Here is a 20,791-nt window from a genome sequence, read left to right as displayed (position 1 = left end):
TCAGCCATTCATAGTAAGAAAATGGGACCCTCTTCTAGGCTCTTAGTTAGACCAATTCCTCCCACCCCCACTTACCGGGGATTGAACCTAGAGGCACTTAACCACTAAACTACATTCCCAGCCTTTTTTTTTTCTTTTTCTTTTAATATAAGCTGGGAATTGAACCCAAGGAAGCTAGACAAATCTCTACAATTGTAGACAAATGAGCTACAGTTACAGCCCTTTTGTCTTTAATTTTGAGACAGGTCCTAAATTGCTGAGACTGGACTTGAATTTGTGATCCTTCTACCTTGTCGTCCCAAGTCTCTGGAGATTACAAGCCTGACTCTTTTTTTTTCCAGTTGTAGATGAACACAATATCTTTATTTTATTTTTTTAATATGGCTCTGGAGATCAAACCCAGTGCCTCGTATGTGCTTGGCAAACACTCTCCCACTGAGCCACAAACCCAGCCCTTCTGCCTGGCTCTTAAATTTTTTTTATTACATCCTTCCATTTTATTTCTTTCTGAAGCCTAATTTTAAAGTCTTTTTTAAAAGAACTTTTCTGAGTCTGGTATAATTGTAAGATATCATTGTTAGTAAAATAGTTAATTTTACTACTGACATAGTGCATGTGAAAAGTTTGCTCTGTCTCTCCCTTTCTTTCCCTCACAGCTTGTCCAGGATCCATGTATAGAGGAGGCTGCAGATCTACCCTGAAGCTCAAAAGTAGAAAAAAAAAACTTGGTGAGCCTGATAAGAAGCAGCTTTTAATGAGTCGTGAGGTCCCGCCCACCAGGAACCCTCCCTATGTGCCACCAACCAGCACCTTGGGCATGCTGGGAAACTTCCTACACAGGCCTTTGCCCTAGGTCCAGAGTATGTGCCCTACCTACCTAGGGCTCTGAGAGCACCCAGAGGCCACATACATAGACATCCCTTGTTTTCCAGGTAGTGAAAAATACCATAATTGCTAACTCCTGAGATCACAAGGAAAGCAGAGTCACTGTGGGAATTTGGCAAGACGCATCCTGCACCAAATTCTGTGGCCTGTGGTGTGTTACCTAAGAGAAGCAGGTAAGAAATCTTTTGGGGTCCAGGTGTGGTGGTGCACACCTGTAATCCCAGAAGCTTGGGAGGATGAGATAGGAAGATTTTAAGTTTGAAATCAGCCTCAGCTAGCAAAATTCTGCCTGGGGATGTAGCTCAATAGTAAAATACTCAATAGTAAAATCTTTTGGGGTCCAGGTGTGGTGGTGCACACCTGTAATCCCAGCAGCTTGGGAGGATGAGATAGGAAGATTTTAAGTTTGAAATCAGCCTCAGCTAGCAAAATTCTGCCTGGGGATGTAGCTCAGTAGTAAAATACTCCTGGTTCCTGGGTTCAATTCCCAGTATCCCCCCACCACCACCACCAAAAAAAAAAAAAAAAAAAAAAAAAAGCTTTTTGTTCAGGGCCAGAGACTTAAGCAACTGTCTTGCTTTTAGTATAAATAGTGCTGGGGAGCAGGTTTGGAAAGAGGCTCTACAGAAAGAAGAGAAAGTCACAAGTGGCTCAGAGCTGCCTGCTAAATCTTCTTACATTCAGGGGTCCATGACAGCCACATCAACACCTGGAATCATAGCTAGTGGGGAAGATGAGCCAAGGAACTGTGTGGTGTGTGGGGACCGAGCCACAGGCTATCATTTCCATGCTCTGACGTGCGAGGGCTGCAAAGGTTTCTTCAGGTAAGACCCTCCTCCTCCATAGAAACAACCCTGTTCCCAGCTCCTATCAGTCAGCCTTTAAACCCTGGCACATGCCCAGCCTTGTCCAGCTACATTCCTCCTGTATTTAAGTCTCACTACTCTGTGGCTAGCACTCTACATCTTGCCAACCACACCACTGTATAAACTGACGGCATGATAAAAGAGAGAGGACCAAATGTTTGTCCCATGCACACAGTCCATTTCCCCCCCCCCTTTCTGTGTGCATGTGTGTGTGTGTGTCAAGAGTACTTATTATGTGCCCACTGCAAAGCACTAAGGTAATACTATATTGACTAGGCTTGCCCCAATGATCCTGTGTGTTGTGCTTTATTCACTCCTGAAGTGCTTTGAACTTGTGCTCTATTCACTCCTGAAGTTCTTTGCTGAGTGAAGGTGGGAGACAGCTGTAGTCCCAGCTACAGAGGCTGACACAGGAGGGTGGCAAGTTCCTGGCCAGCCTGGGCAACTCAGCAAGACCCTGTCTCAAAATAAAAAATTAAAAGGGCTAGGTATGGGGCTGGGGTTGTGGCTCAGTGGTAGAGTGCTTGCCTAGCACATGTGAGGCCCTGGGTTCGATCCTCAGCACCACATAAAAATAAATAAAAATAAAAGTATTGTGTCCAACTACAACTAAAAAATAAATATTTTTTAAAAAGGGCTAGGTATGTGGCTCAGTGGTTAAGGCCTCCCCCCCCCCCCGGAGGGTTTGATTCCTAGTACCATAAAAATTAAAAATGTCTCTGTTGGGGCTGGGGTTATGGCTCAGTGGTCTAGAGTGCTTGCTTAGTACGTGTGAGGCATTGGTTTCAATCCTCAGCACCACATAAAAGTAAATAAAATAAAGGTATGTGTCCATCTACAACTAAAAAACAAAAATGTCTGTCTTTCACAGACGAGCAGTCAGTAAAAGCACGGGTCTCACCTGCCCCTTTGCTGGAAGCTGTGAGATCAGCAAGACCCTGAGGCGCCACTGCCCGGCCTGCAGGTTGCAGAAGTGTCTAGGTGCTGGCATGAGGAAAGACAGTGAGTTGGTCTCCTACCTTCCCAGTTGTCCATTGACTGTCTCTGTGTTTTGTCTTTGTTCCCAATAGTACATTTTGCATTAACAAGCACAGTAAGATTTTTTTTTTCAAATTCGACAGATGATATCACTATTCTACTCAAAACTTTAAATGGCTCCCCATCTCTTTTAAAGTACAAGATCTCTTGATCTGGTTCCTGCATACCACCTTTCAGACTTCATTTCCTCTTTCCCCCTTGCCCAATCCAGTCCAATGACATTGACTTCAATGCTCTTCTTAAACCCACCAATCACACTCTTCCCCAGGACTTTTGCACTCCTCATTCCCTCTACCTGAAAAGTGCTTCCCTTGGTATTCATATGGCCGGCTTTTTTCTTTTATCTCTTGAATATAATGCCTATCACCTAGTAGATGCTCTATAATTTTTAATTAATTAATGCTTTCTCTGTGCCAGGTAACTATGCTATGCTCCCAATAGATGATATAACTGGGACTCAAAGAAGTTAACTTACCCAAGATCAACCAGCTAAAAAGTTGTACAGTCAGTATTCAAATTCAAGTCTGCCTGATACTAAACTCTTGTTTTTTCCATAAGATTGCAGTACTTTTCAATAGGATGGAAAGAAAACTATTTATAAACCAAAAGATCTTAGTTTGAATTCAGTCTGCATCATTTGTTTTATGACCCTGGACCTGTTGCTGGAATCTAAGCCTATTTACATTTCTGAAAAATATGAATAATACCTACTTTGTCTACCACAGTGTTGTTTCATCCAGTGAAATCTAACCTCAGAACCTTTGAAATTATAATGCTGTGTCGTGGTTTGGATCTGGAATGTCCCCAAAGTCTTATGTGTTGAAGTCTTGGTCTCCAATGCAGTAATATTCAGAGGTAGGGCTTTTAGGAAATGACTGGATCATGAGGGATATAACCTCATCAGTGGATTAATCCATCTGATGGAACTAATAATTTGAATGGACTATTGGGACGTGATAGAAACTGTAGGAGTTGGGACCTAATTGGAGTAGCTTACTGGGAACATGCCCTGGAAGGGTTTGTCTTCTTCCTCATCTTCTTCCTCCCTCTCTCTGCTTCCTGCTGCCATGAGCTGAGCAGCTTTTCTGCCATGATGTTCTGCCTTGCCTCCGCCCCAAAGAACAGAACCAGCCAACCATAGACTGAAATTGAGTCAAAAGAAATGTTTCCTCCTCTAAGTTATGTCAGGTATTTTGGTCATGGCAATGAAAAGCTAACATATTATACAAACACAAGGGGCTGCCTTAGCACTTTATTAAGCACCTCTTTATTGTTTCCCCCCAAAGCCAACCATCTTATACCTTTCCCACTTTACTCTCCATCCTTCTCTCCTTTCCCACAGTGCATTGTTTTCTGCCATGTGCCTTACAGGTAACTGAGGTTGGTGAAAGGGGACAGGAATTCCCCACACCTGAGGTCTCTAGGAGTCAATCAAATTCAAGGAAGCCTCAGGAACTCTCCTTCCTTCCCCAGTTCTTCCTTGTGTAGGGCGGTTGAGGAATCCCAGACCAGGGACTGGCTGAAAGATGTTCTCCACTGGTCTAAATAGCTTTGTTACATCTCGTCTGGTACAGTGATACTGTCGGCAGAAGCCCTGGCATTACGACGAGCAAAACAGGCACAGCGGCGGGCACAGCAGACTCCTACACAACTGAGTCAGGAGCAGAAAAAGCTGGTCCAGACCCTTCTGGGGGCCCACACTCGTCATGTTGGCACCATGTTTGACCAGTTTGTGCAGTTCAGGGTGAGCACTGATCGGGGCTGAAAGTGACCAAAAGGGTATCTAGGAGGTGGCCTAAGGGAGAGGGCTGTGTACCATGTACCAACAGAGGATAGATCTTCTCCAGAACCCCAGTCTGGGCAAGTTCCTCTAAAGAACCTTTCCAAGATAAGGCTGGTGAGGCCTCAACAAAAGCCCTAGGAGCCAGGGACTCTGGCTCACATCCTGATCTCTACAGCCTCCAGCCTACCTGTTCATCCATCATCAGCGTTTGCCTACCCTGACCCCTGTGCTACCTCTGCTCACACACATCGCAGACATCAACACTTTCATGATGCAGCAAATTATCAAGTTCACAAAAGATCTGCCCCTTTTCCGGTGAGTGATCTTCCCTTCTCTCTCATGAAGCAAGGGCTTCATAAATTATATACCATCTTCATCTCACCCCACCCCTAAAAGTTGCTGATCAGATGGGCATGGTGGCTCATGCTTGTAATCCTAGCTACTCAGGAGGTTGATGAAGAAGGATTGTAAATTCGTGGCCTGTCACAGCAACTCAGTAGACCCTGTCTCAAAATAAAAAGTGCTGGGGGTGTAGCTCAGTGGTAGAGAGCCCTTGGGTTCAATCCCCAGTACTAGGGTTGGGGGAGTCCTAACACACATGGTGGTGCATGCCTGTAATCCCAACAATTTGGGAGCTTGAAGCAGGAAGATGGCAAGTTTGAGGCCAGCTTCAGCAATTTAGCTAGGTCTTAAGTAACTTATATGAGACCCTGTTTCAAAACAGAAAATAAAAAGGGCTGGTGATGTAGCTCAGTGGTTCAGCATCTCAAAATAAAAAAGTCATTCAACAAATTACCACACCCCTTAGTCTTTCCAAGCATCAGGTCTCAAAACCAGGTTTGTTGTTAAGTGTGTCACTCAGGACCGGAAGTTCCTCTCCCTCTCCTAAGCTCAGACTTGTCTAAAATGCCCTTTTTTTCGTTTCTCCACAGATCCCTGCCCATGGAGGACCAAATCTCCCTTCTCAAGGGAGCAGCTGTGGAAATATCTCACATTGCACTCAATACCACTTTCTGTCTCCAAACACAAAACTTCCTGTGTGGACCTCTTCACTACACAATGGAAGATGCAGCCCATGGTGAGAAGGTGCTAGAGCAGTAGGGGCATGTGTCCTTGTGGTATGGGATGAGGTGAGGTGACCTAGAGGCTCTAAGCCTCATATCTCCTACAGCAGGGTTCCAGGAAGAATTTTTGGAGTTGGTATTTCGCTTCCATGGGACACTAAAACGACTGCAGCTCCAGGAGCCTGAGTATGTGCTCATGGCTGCTATGGCCCTCTTCTCTCCTGGTGAGCATTTCCCAAAGCCCAGAAACTTTGGTTCCACCATCTCTACCCAAACTGGGTCCCTTGAATCCATCCGTCCATGGCCATCTAGCCTTTAAACCTTTGGAGTGGGTCTCTATCATCCTCAGACCCTGGGACACTGTGCAGGCCTCCCCCCTCCCCCTTGTCCCTCCCAGCTCTCTCTCTTACAGATCGGCCTGGAGTTACCCAGAGAGAAGAGATTGATCAGTTGCAAGAGGAGATGGCACTAACTCTGGACAGCTACATCAAGGAACAGGAACCAAGGCCCCGAAATCGGTAGGTGGGAGCCTGGGAGCTTGGAGGCTGCACTGGGGAAAGAAGAGGTTATGGAAAACACTGAACTCTGGATGAATGCTTTTCCTGTCTTTTCCTTTGGCAAACCAGATCTCTTGGGGTCTGGTCCTTTCCTCTGGCCATCCCAGTTGCACAGTTCCAGCATTCAAATTGCTCTTACTGATGCTTAATCTCACTTTTTCCAATTTTTTTTTTTTTTTATTCAGTAGAGATGCAAAGTAGTAGCTCACAGGCTCTTATAATAGCATTCCTGAGATTGATGACATCTATCACCTTAGCACTACAACTTCTCCAGACTAAAGTGGACCATTAAGAATCTTGCTCACTTTTGTTCCTTGGCCCTTTCTCGCCTCTCCACTTGGCCAATTCCTTGAATTTTTCATTTCCCTTGAAGTTAGGGTCATTCACAGTTTTGTGTCCCTGATTCAGGATCTATCTAGGCTCTGAGGTATGTGCAACTTCTGTTCTTACTCATTCCTCAATAAGTCAGTTTGCCAGAAGGAGGATACTTTGTACCACAGAACAACCCACCCATCTTCTAGAACTTGCTCTAGAAGGCCAAACCCTCAGACTCTACTCAGTTGAAGTTCTGGCAAGGTCTGGGGCTTCTTTCACACTTGGCCCTCAGAGTTCAGGAAAAACTGGGCATTGTGAGAAGATAGTATCAGACAGACACTCCTTTGGGGACTTTTCAACATTTGACAGATTTTCATATCAGAGCATGATTTTCTCTAAATTTCAGACTTAGCTTCACTGAGGGTCAATTCAGTGGGTCAGGGCCTCAGGACAAGACTTCTAGCTGTCTTATTTCCTTCCTCTTCCCTGGTAACCCCACTACTTCCTTCAAAGGTTTCTATATGCAAAGTTGCTGGGCCTGTTGGTTGAACTCCGGAGTATTAACAACGCATACTGGTACCAAATCCAGCGCATACAGGGACTATCTGCTATGATGCCACTGCTCCAGGAGATCTGCAGCTGAGCCCCACCCTGGCCTCCTTCCCCAGCCCACTTGGGACACACTGGACTGGAAAGGGGAAATTGCTAGGACGAGGAGAAAGGGAGTTCAGTGATTGTAATGAAAGACTAAAGCAATAAATGCCTCTTCATGCGATCATTGGGGTACTTAGGGGTGACCGTGGGGATAAGGTTGTCCTTTGGATGCATAGAAGATGAAGAAGAGGAAGCCTCAGGCTAAGAGGTAAAACTTCTGGGAATGGGTAGGTCCCATTTTTCAATGCCCAAAATTTAGCCCTTCAGCCCTACTTTCTCAGCCTCTGGGATGGGAAAACAGGATGGGGAAGCTAATCCCATGCAGTCTTTTCTGCTCTGGAGAGGAAGGAGCTAGGGGCTTTAATCCAGAGGAAAACAAAGATGGAAATGAAGGGGGGAGTTCAACCAGACATATTCCTTAATCCTTCTCCCTTAGTCCAGAGCAACAAGAGCGTGGGGAAGATGATACTGGGGCTGGTGGCAGAAGTGGGAGCCTCAAACCACTGCCTTATCAGCTGACCCAGTGGCAGCGCCAGTTTTGAGAAGGGTATGGTCCTGTTCCCCACTCTGCTCCTAGGACCTAGAGGTCACCCATCGAGGTGGGCTCTGGAGAGGAGCCTTGTCTCTGGCCCTAGGACACCTGACTCAGGTTCCAGCTGTGGGGGCTGACTCTGGGACAACCTCAGCCCACAGTGATGCTGAAGCCACAATGGAATCTGTTGCGCCAATGATTAAGGAAGGCTCCAAGGGCCAAGGTGACGGGCAGCGGGGGCATCTTCTTCTCCAGCACAGCACCTACACACCAGTTACTATCCACCAAGCCTATTGGGAAAGAAAACATCAACTAGGTTATTGAACAAGACTTGGAGAAAAGGGTTGGCAAAAATAAGGTAGAACTTCCCTCCCTCTGCATCCCCTGATCCTTCAGCACTTCTGAATGCTGTCACAATAACTCTTACCTCTAAACACCATGTTGGCCTGGGGCAAAGTCAGGTGGTAACCAAAGGAGAAGGTTGTGTCTTGTAGCCTTGTGTTTGCCTCAAACTCCACTCCAACCTGAACCTGAAAAACAAGGGCAAGGATAAGAGGGGGATTCAGTCTTGGTGAAGACCAGAGGGGCCCTGACAGGGGATCAGCAGAATGAAGACATCCATGAAAATGTATACCTTGTGTGGGTAGGAAGAATACTAGGCCAGCAAGAGCCTGGGGGGGGGGGGGGTTGTCTACAGAGGCAAAAGTTTATATAACTGACTTGCTAGCATAGGGCATGAGATCAGTAGCTCACCTGTTCATTTGCCCTGTGGTAATAGCTTGCATGGGCCCCGCCAGATCCCACATTCAATGTAGCTACCCAGTGTACAGCTGTAAAAAACAAAATATAAGGGGAAAGGAGAATTACTGTAGTAGGATGCATTCCAGGGACCCCAGCAAAGTCCAGAATTGCCATTCCACTTCACCCCATACCCGAGTACTTCCCAGCCAGAGTCAAGATGGCCCCCTCTTCGCCCGGCCGCCGGTGATAAACTAGCTCTCCTCCTAGCACCAGTCGATGAGTGAGGCTCTGCAGAAAGTGAGCGACCATGATCACTGTGGGGGAGTGAGGAGACACGGAGTCAGTCATAGAGACAATAGTGAGGCCTACTCCTTCACCCCCAGTTCCCTCCTACAACCTGCCCCAGAAATTCCTTTTCAAACTCCCAAACTGTACAGAAGATGAGGAGGCATGTCCAACATTAGCAAATAGAACCCTGTTTAAGGTTCAAAAGAACCCTGTCCCAATTCCTCACCCGATTCCCCAATCAGGTCAGGATTTCCTAGGGTCAGAGTGGCTGTGTAGTCATCTCCTCGATACTCGCCATCAAACTGCCATGTCAGGAACTTGGCCTGTTGTGTCTGTGTGGAGAGAGCAAGAAGTAAAATCTCCAACCATCTTTTTATAATCACTATTGCCTCTGATCCTCCCCCTGGCTTCCCCGGGGCAGGATACCCATAGAGGAGAAAGAGAAGTGCCTCGATGGATGGAGGCAGGAACTGTGGGTCACCTGGAAGACAGCCTTAGCTCGGAGCCGCTCTGCCAACAGAAGTAGGACCTGGGCGTTGAGACTTCCACTGCTGTCCATATCCCCTACCACAGTGGGGAACACCTGGTGAGGAGTGTAGACAGTAAGGCTGAGCTGGGTAGCATTACTCAACTTAAACCCAAACACTGGGATTTCATTAACATTACTCAGCGCCCCCTAGTGGAGACACAAAGAAAAACTCTGGCATCGTTTCATAGAATTGTTTCCCCACCCTTTGCCATTCAGAAGAGACAGAATCTGGTTACTGTCAATTCTTCCCTGAACACACACATTTCCTCCTCCTCCAGACCTAAGTCCCAGGTGCGCTTTTAGAGAGTGGACCCAGGTATGTGGAGCCCTCACCTCTGTGGGGCTGAGCTGCCAATCCCCTGCATAGGCTGCATGGAGGTGATAGCCAGGCAAGCCCAGGGCACTCATGTGCACAGTGTGAGCCACCTGCAGAAAGAGGAGTCAATGGAGGAAGAGAGCATCCATGTTTCATTTCAATACCTCATCCCACCCGTCATCTTCTCCCCATTCAGGGGGCCTTTTAAGAATCCCAAATATCCCAACATATGCAGTGGGTTAACAGATTTAAAGCACCAAGTCCCGCAGGCAAGGGAGGTAAAGAGAACCCCACAGCCTCCCTCATTTGTCCCACATAGCCTAGCTAAGGCTGGAGTGCAAAAAGGAAAGGAGGATCCAAGGATAGGCACGAAGGAATGGTAAGGATGGGACAGAGAAGTGGGAGCACCTGGAAATGGCTGCTCAGAACCTTGTTGACAACGAGCTTCACTCCCTCCATCTGTGCTGGGAATACATCTGAAGGGGGTGGGGGGGGGAAGGGAAGGAATAAGCACAGACAAGGAATCCCTACCCAAAGAGATAGTCTCCCCTTTCAATCCCATATGAAGCACTGGAGGGATTGACCTCCTTTCAACTCTTCAAACGAAATGCTCCACTTCATTTGGGCACCTGATTCTCCCTGAACTGAATGCCGCAGCTGTGATTTCCCCTTTTCTGTTCCCATCACTGGACATCAGGTTTCAAGACCCTCCCTTCCTCCGCCCATTCAACTTGAGATCCAAATGACAGAGTTCTCACCTTTGCATAGCCGGTGCAGCTCATCGAAGCTCCCAGGGTTGGGTAGAGGTTCCTCTCGGCGGGGGCTCCGGCGGGGCAAACTCCCCATCGGTGCCAGGCCCAAAGTATTACCCATTTTAGTCCAGAGGACAGGGAGGGGCCCGGGTTAGCCTGGGAAAGGATTCTGGCTTCCTCTACCCCCCACGGGCCCCACCCCCCATCATCAGGCTCCCCAGTCTCAGAAACTTCCACATGATCGAATGCTAGTCCTGGAACAGGAAGAGTGGGGGGAGAGAGCACCGATGGAGAGATAGAACCCTAGGCACACTCCCACCCCATCTTTGATCCCTCACCCCCACCTGTCACCCCTGTCCTCGCTCCCATTTTCTAATCCTAACCCCCACCACAGACCTCACCTGGATTCCTAGTCTTTCTAATCTTCATTCCCACGCCCTGAGGACAGGCCCGCAATAGAACAGTAGCCCTTACCATCTCAGACCATCCTGCGGTCCCTTTCCCCCCGGCACACCCCGGTCATCTTGATGGGGGCAGCCATCTTGGTTAATGGCAAAGCTTCGGCTTCACGTTGCATTTCCGAAGTGGCCATGAGCGCCATCTTGGAACCGGGCAAAGGAAACTACCTAAGACCCAACCCTCTCCAAATTCGGTCCCGCCCAATGGGTGGGAAAAAAGGCACTTCAATCTCCTAGTCGCCAATGAGAAAGAAGGAAGCAAAAGAGTGGCAGGCATGTTAGCGGGAGAGCTTCACCCTGGCGGGGCAGAGGCCAGCGGGATTTGATTGGTGGTTCCTTAGACTTCTGCAGAAGGCCTTAGATTGCCCTGCCTCTCCAAGGTCGAGATAAACCTGTGAACGTTCAAACCACTAGAGGGAGTATCTTGTCGCTTGGGTCACTGAAACTCCTTGCACCAGCCACGAAAAAAGTGAAACTACAGCCTGGAGGCTGTTTTATTTTTGGTACTGGGGATTGAACCCCCGGGAGCTCTACCACTGAACTACATCCCCAACCTTTTTTTTTTTTTTTTTACTTTTTTTGAGATAGGACTCGATTAGTTGCCGAAGCTGAACTTGTGATCCTCCAATCTTAGCCTCTGGAGTAGCTGTGATTACAAACGTGCGCCACCACACCCAACTCAGATTTTGTGTTTAGTGATGAATGATGAAGGAATGTCCCTGAAGACTTCTTTCGAACCTAGTTCATATCATGCCCCACATCCCCATTGAATCCACAGCCCTCCACAGCCCGCCTCTAAATGACACATAAGCACAGCTCTTCCCCAGACACAAACCCCCTCATCTTCTAGAGGTCTACACCTCTCAGGAGTGTCCGCTCTCGGTAGAAAGGAAATGGGTGTGTGACAAAACGTTTGGGGTAGAGGAGCAGGCTCTGGGCAGAACTATTCCTTAAAATACCATCTAAGCCCAGCGGCTTGGGAGTCTGAGGCAGGAGGATCGCAAATTCAAAACCAGCTCAGAAACTTAGTGAAGCCCTAAGCAACTCAGTGAGGCCTGTATCTAAATAAAACACAAAAAAGGGCTGGGAATGTGGTTCAGTAGTTAAGCGCCCCTGGTACACGTCCCCCAAAATAACAACAAAAACAGGTACCTCTATTGTTAATCCTTCTTTCTTTGAGTTTTCAGGCAGGGTGAACAAATAAAACCTAGGAATAAGTTTCCAGACCACAAATGTGCTCTGCCTTAGGGCCAGGGGCAAGCAATAGACTACACTCAAGAACTATGAGCTCTACTGGGGAATAATTGAAAACGGAATAAAATTTTTTAGCCTTTGTTCCCTACCTTCCTCACTAGCTCCCACCACTCCCTCCCATCTTTCAGGAATGTTCCACATACCTAGGGAGCAAACTTTGAGGGCAATAGGGCGGAAGATACAAATGCTTCTGGTATCTAGTTAGCTAATTCTACTGAAATGCTTTGGACCTAGGAATGTAACCCCCCCTCCCCTTAATTAGGGCTGGGACAAGGGCCAGGACCTTGGCCATAGGTATTCTATGGCCCCTGCTAATTCAATATTGGCTGACCACTGCCTTGAACTGATAAGGCAGTCAGATGACCAGGTATATTCAACCCTTATCCTAGCAGGAGCCTCTTGTGTCTTTTCCTGCCAGAGCTCTCCAACTGAGAGAGGAAGGGCAGAGGCTGTTTTCTGAATTTGTTTTTATTGGGGGAAGGGTATGCTCATTGATCAGCAACCAGGAGGGCCATTCTGGGCTCTGGGTTGTTTTCTCCCCCTGTCTCATTATACATTAACTGAAAAAGGACAGAGTCAATCACACCTGCCCTCTGACCCTGACTCTCATTCTCCTAACCCCCATTCCCTTCACTACTGCCCCTAATTTCAACTGCTTTTTTTTTTCTTTTATTCTTTTCCCCAATACTTATCTTCAAAGTTGCAGTGAAGACAAGTAGGGTTGGGGAGATGAAATTTACTCAGAAAAGAGATAAAAAAATCAAGGATCAAGGGTTTGATGTCAGAGCTTTCCAGAGAAATGATTAGAAATCTTGCTTCCCCACTGCATACAAATCCAAAGATAACTAGCCCCAGATCCCAAAAGAGTCAATCTTAAACAGATGGATGTGTACACTTTTGCCCTTCACTAAGGCCTATACCCTCTGCTTCTCATTTCATCGCCATGAGTTCCTCGTTTCTTGTCCTCTCCTCCCCCATTTCTCCAATCTGTTTACTTCAACATGGTCCCTCCCCCAATATCTCCCCAGAATCTCTATCACCTGACAGGGGGTGATGAAATGGACAGGTATATAGTCCCTGCCTTTCCAGCCAGGCCAGCAACAGACACCAAAGACAGAGACGCTGAGTAGGTATGGTGAGAGAGCAAGAGCTGTGGGCAGCATGTGAAGAGGACTGGGCTTTGATGGTGGAAAGGAAGGGAACCAGGGTGGAGAGGGCTTCTGGATGTGAGATCCCTGGGGAGGGGGTGAAGCCCATTTGGCTTCATCATCCTTCCTCACCACCAGCACTATATTCTAGGCCACCTTTCTACTGTCACCACGATGAAGCTGCTTGCAATGACTGTGCTTCTCCTTACCATCTGTAGCCTTGAAGGTGGGTATGATATGGAGGGAGGGGGACAAAGAAGAACAGGAGATGGTGGTCCTCACTACCCATTTTCTGTGTTCCTATGCCTCAGTCTGGCAACCACGGAGCTTTCCTCTCTGAAGTCCAGAAAGAAAAGAAAAAAAAAATCCAAAGATTTGTCTATATATCTATTTGGAAAGGGGGCTGAGAGCTGGGGTGGAGAATGGCAGAGGTATGGTGGGAGACCAGGACTCATTGCTGGGGACCCAGTTGAGAAAAGTGTGCCTATGTTTCTAGGGGCTTTGGTTCGGAGACAGGCTGAGGAGCCAACTCTGCAGAGCCTTTTCTCTCAGTACCTCCAGACTGTGACGGACTATGGCAAGGACCTGGTGGAGAAGGCCAAGGGCCCAGAGCTTCAAGCCCAGGCCAAGTAAGTGTCAGGGGTAAGGGTTTGGAGGTGGGACAGTGGAAAGAAGGAACAGAAGATGGAAGGTCTTACTGGAGACTGACTCAGGGGTGGGGGTTAAGAAGGATTAAGCTTAAACTGGGGAGAAAAATTCTTCCATTGCCCATAGATCGTGTGTACCTTTTGGACAGATAGAGGCAATAGGAAGTGGTCCCTGAATTTCAATCTCTAGAGTCTATTGCTCTGTCCAGTGGCGGGCTTGATTCTCCTACTAGGTGCTTTGCCATGGCAGGAGGGACCAGAGACCTAGTTCATTTTGCTCCTTCTCACCACCAACAAGGCTCCTCCCTGCCAGTCATTAGGTTTCTTCACACTGACCTCTAATCCCTCCCCTATCCAGGGCTTACTTTGAAAAGACGCAGGAACAGCTGACACCCCTGGTCAAGAAGGCTGGAACTGATCTGATTAACTTCTTGAGCAATTTCATGGACCTCAAAAAAACACAGCCTGCTGAGCAGTGAGGAGACCGTACCATTTCTTCCAACCCCAGGGACCAGGCCTAGTGTCCCTCTCCCTACCAACTCCCCATTTTCTACAATAAATGTGGAAGGATTCAAGTTGTGAGTCTCGTGTGTTCAGGTGACTGGGAAAAGTAGCAGAGTTGGGAAGGAGTAGAAAGAAGAAAAAAAGATAAATCTGCTTCTAAAAGGGAGAAGGGTTTGGGTGTGGAGGGATGGAGAAAGGGTTGAAGAGACAAATGATTGAAACGATATAGCAGTGGTGTGTGGTGTGCCTGTGATTCTTCCTCAAGCCCAGGGAATCTCCCACAGCCCAGGCATGGCTCTGCCGTGGAGTGATAGTGCCACTGCATAGGACATGGAACTGTGAAAGAAAGGAAGGATTCATAAACTCAATCCCTAGACTTCTGAAAATTACAGGAAATGAAAGCATCCTTCAGAATTTCCCCTTAATCGTTCTAGAAAGAGAAAAATATCTTCCTCAAAATGAGTCCAGTGGTGTGACCCAAGACCCTTTCTTTCCTTATGAGTAAGGAGAATACTCTTGTTTCTCCATCTCACAATAAAAGAGAAACCCTGGTTTCACTCCTTTCCCTAAAAGTGTTCTAATTCTTCCCTCCTTTCAAAACCTCTGAAAGCTTGGACCCATTCCAAGCCCTTCCCCTACCATTATCCGGGCACTATTCAAAGAACTGGCCTAGTAACCATCTTAGAGCCTGGAACTGGTAGCCATTTAAAGGCCTGACAGTTATCTAACTTGGTGGACATGGGATATAAGAGATGCTGTGATACCTGGATTAAATGAAAATGGAAATCAGGTTGGGTTGATAGGGGGAGATACACAGTTCTAAAATGAGGCCTTTTCCAATAAAAATGAATTCCTATTTTACTTATTTATAGTATAAGGAATCAAACCAGGGATTCACACATACTAGACAAGTACTCTACCACTGAACTACAACCTTAACCTCCTCCTTTAAAAGTTATTTTCTCGGGGCTGGGATTGTGGCTCAGCGGTAGAGCGTTCCCCTAGCACGGGTGGGACCCCGGTTCAATCCTCAGCACCACATAAAAATAAAGGCATTGTGTTGTACCCATCTATACCTAAAAAACAAATATTTTTTAAGAAAGTTATTTTCTCTGTATGTCTAGCTACTTGGAAGGCTGAAGTAGGAGGATCACAAGTTTGAGACCAACCTCACCAACTTAGCGAGACCCTGTCTTAAAATAAAAACTAAAAAGGACTGGGTTTGTAGCTTAGTGGTAGAGTGCCCCAGGTTCAATACCCAGTACCAAATTAATTAATTCATTATAACAGTTATTTCCCTGTCCCGGCTCATTTCATATACAGCATCTGAAGTCATTTTTCTCCAGGAGACTGGAGATGGCTTCAATTTATTCTATATATTGATCAACCTCCTTAATCTGGCATTCAAGACTCTCACCATTCATAATTATTCCCCTACCCTTTTATTTCAAAATATCTACCTTTTCTCATGAGGCAAAGTGTACAGAAACAAAGATTTATTAGTCTGTTATTTGCAAGGTGACAATTTGGACAAGTTAATTTCAAAAAGCCTGAATTTCCTTAGGAGTTGACAAGTGAATCAAATGGTACAACTGAAAAATAGTTTGAGAAGCATAAATTACTACCAGTACAAAGTATTGCTTGGCACAAGGGGTTGCTGGAAGCTTGGGGACCCTAGACCCATTCAAGAATGCCTGCTGGGTTAAAGGTAGAACTGGCAGCATCTCAGGAAGTTTAAATACTTCCAGGCAGAGCTTTCTGGCAGTTCTGGAAACAGGACAGGCACAAACATGGGATTCCTTGGTCACTCACCCATGGGCTTGGGGGAGATGACTTCTTATCTGGGTCCAATTTGCTTCCCTTTGCCTTACCTGTCTTTAATCCCCATTTGGCCATTTCTCTAAGGTCCCTTTCTCTATGTGTGTATGTGCTACTAGGGATTGAACTGACCTACATTCCTGAACCTTTTGATCTTGCTAAATTGCCCAGGCTAGCCTCAAACATTTTTACTTTTTTTTTTTTTTTTTGAGTGCTAGGGATTGAACCCAGGGCTTTGTGCATGCACGGCAAGCACTCTACCAACTGAGATATAGCCCCAGCGGTGGCCTCAAACTTTTGATTCTCCTGCCTCAGCTTCCTGAGTCACTGGGATTACAGTAGTACACCACTGCATCTGGCTCTTAAAAGTTCCTCTTACCTTAGTATTCCCCTTAAAATCACTCTTTCTAGAAAACCTTCTATTAGGAGCTTCACATAACCCTGGTTATCCCATTTTTTTTCTGCATGGTTGGCTTTTCAACTGTGCTAATTCCCATATGCATATACTGGATTGGTACATATCTGGATTGGTGAAAATCTGGGATTGGACAGACAGGCTCCCCCACAATCCAACAATTGTCAATTTTCAGACACAGAAGGCCACATTGTATGCAGATGTCATTTCTTAGGTTCTGATGTCTCCAAACATGGCTACATTCCCAGCAGAGTGGTGTGTAGGGAGCATACTCCCTGCTCTAGTTCTATCTCAGAGCATCTGGGGGTCAAAGGTCTCATCCCTCCCCCAGCTATAATCAGCATTCATTCCTTGTTTGAGCAAAGTAGCTTTTAAAGTTCATTAAACTGTGAGTTCTGTGAGGTCAAGAACTGAGTTTGCCTTACTCAAAACTGCATCTTCAGTATCCTGCCTAGTGCCTAGTAGAGGCTGAATAAATATAAGATAAATGAATGAACAGATAGAGTACAGTCTGTGGCAGCTTTATTAAGGATCTCCCTTCCCATTGTTTAACAAGAGTTGGGGAGGGGGGAAGGGAAGAATGGTTGGGCAAGGGAGTGAGACTAGAAAATAAACACATTGAAGAGCATCTGAGCATAAGTCTTTAAGTGGGAGGAGAAATCCCTGGTGTACATTAACATGAGGCCTGGCATCATTATAGGGATAAGGTCAGTTGGCATTAAGAGTGTGGAGGCATATACAATGCTGACCATAAGGGCTGGGAGGTGAACTGAAAGCCACAGAAAGATGTGACCAAGGATATCTAAAGCTATTGGGGTGGTTTCTCATACTTCAGAGTCTCATATGTCTCCTGGTTCCGGGTGCTCAGGCCCTGAAGGTGGGAGTCAAAGAATGGTCAGGGGTTTGATCTCACCCAAGAAGCCCCACCCACCCCACAGACCTTGCCCCAAGGTCACCCCAAACCCCACCCTCTTTTGCTGATTCTGAGGGGGCACAATTAGGCTCACTCACCGTGTAAACACCATCTGATTTCTGCAGAGAGGAAAGGGGCAAGGCATTACAGACCCATATCTCTTTGAGGGCTCTTCAGCATCTGCTTTCCCACCCAGGGAGTATCTGGGTCACGGTCAGAGTTAGCTGCCTAACGCTGGAGGTCATTCACATGATAGGGACATGAATACACATTTGCCAACATGGATACAAACACAAATAACACACAACTCTCATGCATTCATTATCACCCTGTGCTTGATTCTTCCCTGTTACCTGCCAGACATTTTACTTGTGGCTTGGCCAGCTGGCAGGGTAAATAAGGTAAGGTGCTAAGGTGCATGCAGATCAGTACAAGAGATGCATGCTCTCCCAGAGGACTCAGACCCTAACTCTAGAAGGGCAGAGTCTGAAAAATTATCAACACCCACATGTGGGAAGGTCCATACCTCATAGTTGGCTATAGCTGCCTTTCGAACCTGGATCTGGAGTGGAGGAAAGGTAATCCGTGAAGAGGAAATTAGAGGCCCATCCCCTTCCCTCCAAGTGGGAGAACCCCTTGGGTTCCCCTTCCTCCATTCCACACCGCTGCCACCCTCCCACTTCTCCTTCTAGCCCTCACCCCACTTTGCCTTACCTTGAGTCGACAATAGAGCAGGGTGAGGACAATACCATATAAGAACAAGATGGCGTCCAGGATATAGCAGAGCTGAGGCTCTCCCAGGGCCTCTGAGGGGATAGAGGGTACCAGGGGGTCAGGGACACGGTGGTGGGATCTCGTGCTCAGAGGAGAGAAGGGAAAGACTTAGAGGGGATCCCTTTTAGGAAAGAAACTCTATGGTCCTTTCTGAACTCCTATTTTTCTTTCTTTTCTCTATTCTCCCTTACCAGAGAGTAGGGATAGAATAAAAAGGGTTCTACTGAAGTAGGACTTACATGGTTTAAGAGTTGAAGACTTTCCCCTTAACCCCAACCCTCTTTAGCACTGTGGTTCTTTGGGTTCCATTGAGCACTTCATCTATTCTCAAGGACAGATCTAAATTCACTGGGCTGAGACCAAAACCTCAGCCCAGCCGGGGAGGGTGATAGAGAGGCAGTGGCAAATTTCAGCTTAAGAAACCACAAGAGTGTCTCCGCTAAGTCCTGTGACCTGTGGCTGAGAGCTGGACAGGAAGGATGTGAGCTGGGGAAGGGAGGGAAGGCAATTACTCTATTATTGGTCATCTCCCAGCCTCAGCCTCATTGCTTTCTGTCCCACAAGACGCTTAAATATGCCAAAAACAAAGTATCTACTTTCCTATGCCTGCCACTGGCTCTGCACATGGAGCTGGGGAAATGACTACAGGCTCAAGGGAATGATCCCAAATTAAATGCAAAATATGAATTCTTCCTCCTGCTACTCTGCCCTGTTACTCACTGTGAGCCTCTCAGAGGGGAAGTTTTGTATGATTTAAAAAAAAAAAAAAATCACATAGGATCTGGGCTTCCCAGACTGTTCCCAGCCTGTATCAGAACTGATGGGATGCATCTGACTAATATGGGCCAAGTACTGACATCAGTAAAATACTTTTTATTCTGTAACACATGCACAATATTACATAAATCTCAAAACTACCCTGTGAAGGAAACATCACTGCCGTTTTACGGATGACGAAACCCAGGCTTTCGGAAAAGCTAAGTAACTCATTCAGGGCCACAGTTAAGCAAGAGACTGGAACTGAAATCTAGTATTTTCTGCCTCCAAAGCTTTTCCTATGCCCTGGAGCTCTGGCCTCCCTCTCCATCCCATGACAGCAGATAAGTGGCTCACTTAATCCTTTTTCTCTACCTCAACTGGGTTGGTGGGACTCCTCAGGGCCTTCTCTTTCAATTTCTCCAGTTTCCTTAAAGTTAAACAACTCCTTCCTCCCCAACTGACACAACCTCTGTTCAGAACAGAGACACCCTCATAGCATAGACAACCTAAAGTAAGCAAAAAGTGAGAGTTCTTCAATTGACTAGAGTCTTAGAGCTAGAACCTTGTTATTTGTGCCTCTGTTTCTCCGCTGATGCCCAGGTCTCTAGAAACAGGCATTTCATATGGCCCACCTTCCTATCAGCTCGTGCTGTAGTGATGATCCGCTGAAACAGCTATCATGCCTACTTATCTTGAATACCCCTTGTCTTGCTCCTAAGTCCAAAGACAGGCCTCTGCTCTCTAAAAGGGAGTTTTGTATATTTATAATTAACTACAGACCAACTCCCCCTAGACAAAACCAAGGATACCACAAAAATAATGCTGATCAGGGAAAATGGAGCCCTCTCATACAAGACCAGCTCTTCATACTAAACAAATACCTGCTTTTCCTGCCAAACTGACAGTTTCAAAGCCATCCTGAAGTCAGTCTGGAATAAGGTTGGAAAGGGACTAAAATCAAAGAAACCATGACTAGTGCCTTGGATAGGACCTGGATAGGACCAGACTCAGGGTCTCTGTATCTCAGCCCTGTGCCCACATGCCTACCACTGGCCTCCCTCATTCTGTCCCTGACTAGAGCCCTCCCATATATGCTCTTGATTAACACACTGAGGCCCAGCGCAGTGACGCTCACCACACTCTCACCTGCTTGTTCAACCAAAAGGAGTAAGAGCAAGATCACTGCTGGAATCATCTTGGGCAGGGGGCTGAGGAGCCGAGAGCTGGGATCGGACGCTGACAGCACTGCGCAGCTGTGCTCTGCGAACAGTTCCCTGACCACAGAGTTCCCCCCTTCCTGCCACGCCTTCCCCCACATTTTGGCCCCTTCCCCTTCCTGCACTAGAGACTGGGCGGCTCCCGGAAGGGCTAACTAGGGGAGCTAGAGGATCTGGACTCTAAGATTCAGCCCTTCGATGACCAACCTCAGCCCACGGAACGAGGGGACTCTCAAGCTTGGGAAAGGCTATCTACACTGCCACCTTTCACTCCGCCCCTGTTCATAGACACACGTTTGATAAACTGACTTGATAAACTGCCCCTCAAGATTCCCTCTATACTCTTAACCCTTACCACCTGAAACTTTATACCCAGTCTTGATTAAGGAGCTTACCATTTTGTGTGGACATTGAGGTTAAGGCAGAGGGAACTGAGGGAAAAAGAGGAAATGAGGAATAGAGAAGTGGAAAGGGCAAGAGTCAGCAGAGGGGTGGAGATGAGCAGGAAAAATTGCTGAGACCTAAATTTAACAGAAAAACAAAGTGAAAGACAATAAGATACCA

General features: G+C 46.9%; 4 protein-coding genes across 9 annotated transcripts; 2 read left to right on the top strand and 2 right to left on the bottom strand.

Moving 5' to 3' along the window:
* The first annotated feature begins 840 nt into the window (after positions 1 to 840).
* On the top strand, positions 841 to 7,283 carry Nr1i3 (nuclear receptor subfamily 1 group I member 3). 4 transcript variants are annotated; one of them, XM_046428864.2, is made up of 9 exons: positions 841 to 1,058; positions 1,570 to 1,709; positions 2,623 to 2,753; positions 4,364 to 4,533; positions 4,748 to 4,887; positions 5,505 to 5,650; positions 5,747 to 5,860; positions 6,034 to 6,154; positions 7,022 to 7,283. In XM_046428864.2, exons 2-9 carry the CDS (start codon positions 1,576 to 1,578, stop codon positions 7,149 to 7,151), a joined length of 1,086 nt encoding a protein of 361 aa, XP_046284820.1. In that variant the 5' UTR covers positions 841 to 1,058; positions 1,570 to 1,575; the 3' UTR covers positions 7,152 to 7,283. The 4 variants fall into 4 exon arrangements, with proteins under 4 accessions (XP_046284820.1, XP_046284822.1, XP_046284819.1 ...); XM_046428866.2 differs by having other exon boundaries at positions 842 to 1,058; positions 6,049 to 6,154; XM_046428863.2 differs by having other exon boundaries at positions 842 to 1,058; positions 5,744 to 5,860.
* Tomm40l (translocase of outer mitochondrial membrane 40 like) lies at positions 6,858 to 12,989 on the bottom strand. 2 transcript variants are annotated; one of them, XM_046428868.2, is made up of 10 exons: positions 10,795 to 12,989; positions 10,327 to 10,574; positions 9,977 to 10,044; positions 9,586 to 9,678; positions 9,205 to 9,306; positions 8,950 to 9,055; positions 8,627 to 8,749; positions 8,448 to 8,524; positions 8,122 to 8,224; positions 6,858 to 7,984 (listed from the first exon to the last, which is right to left on the bottom strand). In XM_046428868.2, the coding sequence occupies exons 2-10, from the start codon at positions 10,439 to 10,441 to the stop codon at positions 7,845 to 7,847; spliced, it is 927 nt and encodes a 308-aa protein (XP_046284824.1). In that variant the 5' UTR covers positions 10,442 to 10,574; positions 10,795 to 12,989; the 3' UTR covers positions 6,858 to 7,844. The 2 variants fall into 2 exon arrangements, with proteins under 2 accessions (XP_046284824.1, XP_058430080.1); XM_058574097.1 differs by lacking the exon at positions 9,977 to 10,044 and having other exon boundaries at positions 10,722 to 12,989.
* Positions 12,990 to 13,084: 95 nt separating this feature from the next.
* On the top strand, positions 13,085 to 14,402 carry Apoa2 (apolipoprotein A2). 2 transcript variants are annotated; one of them, XM_046428869.2, is made up of 4 exons: positions 13,085 to 13,162; positions 13,332 to 13,406; positions 13,677 to 13,809; positions 14,186 to 14,402. In XM_046428869.2, exons 2-4 carry the CDS (start codon positions 13,355 to 13,357, stop codon positions 14,304 to 14,306), a joined length of 306 nt encoding a protein of 101 aa, XP_046284825.1. In that variant the 5' UTR covers positions 13,085 to 13,162; positions 13,332 to 13,354; the 3' UTR covers positions 14,307 to 14,402. The 2 variants fall into 2 exon arrangements, with proteins under 2 accessions (XP_046284825.1, XP_046284826.1); XM_046428870.1 differs by having other exon boundaries at positions 13,136 to 13,158.
* Positions 14,403 to 17,069: 2,667 nt separating this feature from the next.
* Fcer1g (Fc epsilon receptor Ig) lies at positions 17,070 to 20,309 on the bottom strand. Its single transcript, XM_046428861.2, has 5 exons — positions 20,157 to 20,309; positions 18,192 to 18,283; positions 18,004 to 18,039; positions 17,576 to 17,596; positions 17,070 to 17,435 (listed from the first exon to the last, which is right to left on the bottom strand). The coding sequence occupies exons 1-5, from the start codon at positions 20,203 to 20,205 to the stop codon at positions 17,373 to 17,375; spliced, it is 261 nt and encodes an 86-aa protein (XP_046284817.1). The 5' UTR covers positions 20,206 to 20,309; the 3' UTR covers positions 17,070 to 17,372.
* Positions 20,310 to 20,791: the final 482 nt, after the last annotated feature.

Source organism: Marmota monax, unplaced genomic scaffold (genome assembly GCF_021218885.2).
Source record: "Marmota monax isolate L192 unplaced genomic scaffold, Marmota_monax_Labrador192_F-V1.1 WCK01_AAM20220418_F8-fsc00145, whole genome shotgun sequence".
NCBI lineage: Eukaryota > Metazoa > Chordata > Mammalia > Rodentia > Sciuridae > Marmota > Marmota monax.
This window is presented reverse-complemented; position numbering and strand designations above follow the sequence as displayed.

Coding starts and splice junctions, on each gene's coding strand:
- Tomm40l (XM_058574097.1), bottom strand. CDS start 10,797: ATGGTAAGGGCTACTGTTCTATTGCGGGCCTGTCCTCAGGGCGTGGGA. Junction 9,307..9,585: donor GGCAGCTCAGCCCCACAGAG/GTGAGGGCTCCA, acceptor ACTCCTCACCAG/GTGTTCCCCACTGTGGTAGG. Junction 9,056..9,204: donor GAGCTAAGGCTGTCTTCCAG/GTGACCCACAGT, acceptor CTCTCCACACAG/ACACAACAGGCCAAGTTCCT.
- Apoa2 (XM_046428869.2), top strand. CDS start 13,355: ATGAAGCTGCTTGCAATGACTGTGCTTCTCCTTACCATCTGTAGCCTT. Junction 13,407..13,676: donor TACCATCTGTAGCCTTGAAG/GTGGGTATGATA, acceptor CTATGTTTCTAG/GGGCTTTGGTTCGGAGACAG. Junction 13,810..14,185: donor GAGCTTCAAGCCCAGGCCAA/GTAAGTGTCAGG, acceptor TCCCCTATCCAG/GGCTTACTTTGAAAAGACGC.
- Fcer1g (XM_046428861.2), bottom strand. CDS start 20,205: ATGATTCCAGCAGTGATCTTGCTCTTACTCCTTTTGGTTGAACAAGCA. Junction 18,284..20,156: donor CCTTTTGGTTGAACAAGCAG/GTGAGAGTGTGG, acceptor CTATCCCCTCAG/AGGCCCTGGGAGAGCCTCAG. Junction 17,597..18,003: donor CAGCTATAGCCAACTATGAG/GTATGGACCTTC, acceptor TCCTCTCTGCAG/AAATCAGATGGTGTTTACAC.
- Nr1i3 (XM_046428863.2), top strand. CDS start 1,576: ATGACAGCCACATCAACACCTGGAATCATAGCTAGTGGGGAAGATGAG. Junction 4,534..4,747: donor ACCAGTTTGTGCAGTTCAGG/GTGAGCACTGAT, acceptor TGATCTCTACAG/CCTCCAGCCTACCTGTTCAT. Junction 4,888..5,504: donor AAAGATCTGCCCCTTTTCCG/GTGAGTGATCTT, acceptor GTTTCTCCACAG/ATCCCTGCCCATGGAGGACC.